At 27.1% G+C, this 5,000-nt stretch overlaps 1 protein-coding gene across 1 annotated transcript in view; it reads left to right on the plus strand.

Annotated features, from left to right (window-relative positions):
- The window catches only part of LOC137651742 (zinc finger MYM-type protein 1-like), a 49,012-nt gene extending 46,995 nt beyond the window's left edge, over positions 1–2,017 (plus strand). Inside the window, exon 4 of the mRNA XM_068384962.1 lies at positions 1,361–2,017. Within this exon, the coding sequence (XP_068241063.1) occupies positions 1,361–2,017 (657 nt within the window). The remainder of the gene's footprint in view (positions 1–1,360) is intronic.
- Positions 2,018–5,000: the final 2,983 nt, after the last annotated feature.

The raw sequence follows: 5,000 nt of genomic DNA on the forward strand, positions 1-5,000 counted from the left end.
ATTGAAACGCTCTAGCTGAATGTTTTTGCGAGTCCTAAATAAAAAAATATTAATTAAAAACTTTTAAAAAGGATAGTATTTTAATACCTATCGACTTCGTGCATTTTATTACACGAAAACGCTAGGTACTAAAATCTTTCATCGTGTGCTACTGGCATTTGCTGTATATTTAGTCACGTGATCCTAGAGAGAGAGAGAGAGAGAGAGAGAGAGAGAGAGAGAGAGAGAGAGAAAGAGAGAGAGATCTAAAGTACCTAAATTTTATGAATATTTACAATGCTATCAAGATTTATTTAGTGGAATTCAAACCCTTTTTTCTATTTGCTTTATAGAATTTACAAAAATGTTGAATTTGTTTTACACATGGGTAATTATAAGTAACAAAATATTATATATATATATATATATATATATATATATATATATATATATATATATATATATATATATACATATATATACACACACACACAAACACACACACACACACACACATATATATATATATATATATATATATATATATATATATATATATATATATATATATATATATATATATATATATATATATATATATATATATATATATATATATATATATATATATATATATATATATATATATATATATGAGAGAGAGAGAGAGAGAGAGAGAGAGAGAGAGAGAGAGAGAGAGAGAGAGAGAGAGAGAGAGAGAGAGAGAGAGAGAGAGAGAGATTAAATTACTTGAATTGCATAAATGTTAACAATGCTATCAGGATTTACATAGTGGATTTCAACCCACTTTTCTAAGGGCTTTGTAAAATTTACAAAAACATTGATTTTATTTTACGATTATTGATAATTGAAAGTTATAAAAGTACATGCTTTTAGACGCTCTGAATACCTAAACAATCGTAAAATTAGTTAACTCTTCGAAAATCATTTAAACATTTTTTTTTTCCAAGGGAAGTGCATGCAGGGCCGGCTCGTCCTTAAGGTGAAATTAGGCAGTTGCCTAGGGTGCAAGAATGAATGGGGCGCAAGAACTAGGAACTAAATAAATAAATAAATTAATAAACAATGAAATGGCAAAAGATTTTACTCTCCTTGTATCATCTGGAAATAACACACGTGCAGAAGCTAAAGCTCTTGCAAATGGTATTGCAACATTAAAATTTTTGGTTTCATAAAATCCTTTGGTATGACATTCTTTTTGAAATAAATATTACCAGCGACCAACTACAAGCAAAAGAAAATGATATTTCATCAGCATTAAAACAACTGGAATGCTCTTGAATGTTTCTATAAAAGAAAAAGTGATACAGAGTTTGAAAAGGTACTAGTTGATACTACTGAATTGGCTAATGATTTGTAGATAGACCCAGTTTTTGTTGCAGATTCCCTTCGTCTTAGGGAAAAGAAAAGGCAGTTTGGCTATGAAGGAGAAGACACACCAGTGCAGGATGCAAAAGTGAACTTTAAAGTTAACTTCTATTTCACTGTACTCGATGTTACCATCAATTTTGTACTGGAACGTTTTCAGCAACTGCAGCAGATGAAGTCTGTTTTTGGTTTCTTGTATGACGTGAAATCACTTACTGGGAAAACAAACACACAACTTATGGAAAATTGCACTAAGCTGGAAACAGCGCTACGGGATGGAGAAAGCAAGGACATAGACACCACTGACTTGTGTCATGAACTTCAGGCAGTTGCACACCGCCTTCAGCCTGACACTGTCACTCCCCTGGATGTTTTAAAGTTCATTTGTGAACAAGGGCTGGTTCACAGTGTACCCAACACATTTGTTGCCTTGCGCATTCTCCTAACTTTTCCTGTTACTGTGGCGAGCGGTGAGAAGAGCCTCTCAAAATTAAAATTAATTAAGACGTATGTGCGGTCTACTATGACAGTAGAAAGACTTGTAGGTCTAGCTATGGTCTTTATTGAGAACGAGATCGCACAGAAAGTTGATCTAAGGAATCTAGTGGCTGACTTTGCCAAACAAAAGGCACGGAAAGCATATTTTTAGTTATCTGTAGTTGTAGCCAAAAATCTAGAAAGATTCGGTGTTCACTGAAATTTAAATTTTCATTTCTGCCATTGACAGATATTGATAAATTTTAGTATAAAGTTACAATTACATTATAATTGAAAATTGTAATTGTAAACAGTTCCTAATAATATAAAATTTAAACAATTGTTTCTGAGTTATCTTCATGTTTACTTCAGAATTATTAATTATTCTCACTCCTTTATTTCTAGTCTTTTTGCTAATAATTCAGTTCGTAGTTATGAAGAGAATATCTCATTCTCTTCAATAACTAAGATTAATATTATACGTTTTCTACGTACATAGCTTTCAGTTCCTTTCAGTGCATTGAATTTTAGTCTTTTTTTTCTTAAGTTTAGTTAGGGGATTCTAGTTACTTAAGATTTGTTCTATTAATGAATGAAAAAATATGTTGTAGAGGCCATGTTTTATTTTTTCTCCCCCTTTTCAGCTAAGGATACACTTAAATAGAAGAAAAATGAGTCAGATTTTCTTCATTAATTACATTTTCTTATCCATGATTAAAGTTTTAAAGAACTAATAACTCAGAACATTCAATTTCATATTTGTATAATTGATTGTTAATGTGTTATAAACTCAATCATAACTTTACTATCAGATGCACATTTCCCTTATTAAATATTTTTTTAAAATAGATTCTAAGCAAAAATCATTGTTCTGCACTATTTAATGCCATTTTCAATATAATGTTATGAATACGTCAATTATCTAATATATCTTTACAGGCATCAAAATTGGCCTTGCAATGGTTACATATTCAAAAGTAGTGATAGAATTGTTGTAAATTTTAAACTAGATTTGATATATATATATATATATATATATATATATATATATATATATATATATATATATATATATATATATATATATATATATATATAGATATATATATATATAAATATATATATATATATATATATATATATATATATATATATATATATATATATATATCTATATATATATATCTATCTATATATATATATATATATATATATATATATATATATATATATATATATATATATATATATATATATATATATATATATATATATATATATATATATATATATATATATATATATATATATATATATATATATATATATATATATATATATATGCGTGTGTGTGTGTGTGTGTGCGCACGAGCACGCGCGCATAATGCATTTAAACTTAATATTTGGCAGCTGGATTTACAATTAAACTATCCCGAAATTTCACCCAATGGAGAGCTACTGGCTACTGCTCACCCCAGACCTCATAGCTGGTGGGCCTGGAGGCGCAAATTAAAATATTAGCCTAGGGTGCAAGAAACACTAGAGTCGCCCCTGATTGCATGTCTTCAAGTTATCTAGGTATAATCCATAGAGTTTTTAAACATATTTCTTTTTAAATTACAATATGGATACCAGATAACATAATAAGTAAAAAAAAAACATTTTATTTATATTGTTGAAAGTTTCATAAATTGTAAACTACTACTACTACTACTACTACTACTACTACTACTACTACTACTACTACTACTACTACTACTAAAACAAAAGAAAAAAAACAACAATAAAATTTTTGTTTACAAGTATATATGAAAGGTTTTCACATAATAATAATAATAATAATAATAATAATAATAATAATAATAATAATAATAATAATAATAATAATTATTATTATTGTTATTATTATTATTATTATTATTATTATTATTATTATTATTATTATTATTATTATTATTATTATTATCATTATTAATCAATAATTAATAATTAATAATTAATAATCAATAATTAATAATTAATAAATAATAATAAATAATTGATAATAATGCGTTACGTATGGCACTGATTCGCAATGCGTGCAATAGGAACTACCATAAATGAAGGAAGAGTAATCGTTTATGTAATCTCTTTATCCATGAGAATTATACTCGTCATTTACAACTATTTCATCGCATTCTCTTCACATGGAAATTATACATTTGGCAAAAGGAATAATTTACCAAGGATCATAGAGGTTTTATATAATTCATTGCTCTTTTATATCTACGATAAATTTATGGTTGGGAATAATGGCGTCTATTATGGGCTTAGGCTCATATTTTCCATCTCTATTTAATAGTAGGGCAATCAGTCAAAAGGATATTAGAAAGGATTTTCCATTTATTTTTGCTACCATGGGATACCTGCTTATGCACGAGTATCTTTTATTGCTATATTCATCCGATGACTGAATGGCACGATTCATGCTCAGTGTCTTATTTCTCAGACACAAAAATAACTTGAAATGTTAAATAGTGCGTTGTTTGATTGGTTACGGATGAATGTAAACGTTAGTTTACATAAGTCTTTTCATAGTTACTGTATATATGAATTATCTGTTTTAATGTTGTTAATATTTTGTTTCTAAATATTGTTTTTAAATTTTTCATTTCTTCATATATAGTTTATTTTTTCATTGTGTCCTTTCCTCCCTGGGCTATTTTTACCTGTTGGAGCCCTTAGGCTTATAGTATCCTTCTTTTATAACTAAAGTTGTAGCTTAGCTAATAATAATAATAATAATAATAATAATAATAATAATAATAATAATAATAATAATAATAGTGATATTGTTTTTCGTCTACGTTTTGGCATATTCCAAGAAGGATTTCAGAGATTTTGCGTAACTAATTTGATGGATTGTTCCTTATGGTGGATGAAAGGAAGTGTTGGATGTTCCATTTCTTGAGTTTTTAAGAAATAGAACCAGTTGGTCCAGCTGGATAGAGTCACACACGCAACCATAGTTCATATATTGATATGTATGTATACATGCATATATACACACATATGCGCATATATATATATATATATATATATATATATATATATATATATATATATATATATATATATATATATATATATATATATATATATATATATATATATAT

This window comes from Palaemon carinicauda, chromosome 13 (genome assembly GCF_036898095.1).
Source record: "Palaemon carinicauda isolate YSFRI2023 chromosome 13, ASM3689809v2, whole genome shotgun sequence".
NCBI lineage: Eukaryota > Metazoa > Arthropoda > Malacostraca > Decapoda > Palaemonidae > Palaemon > Palaemon carinicauda.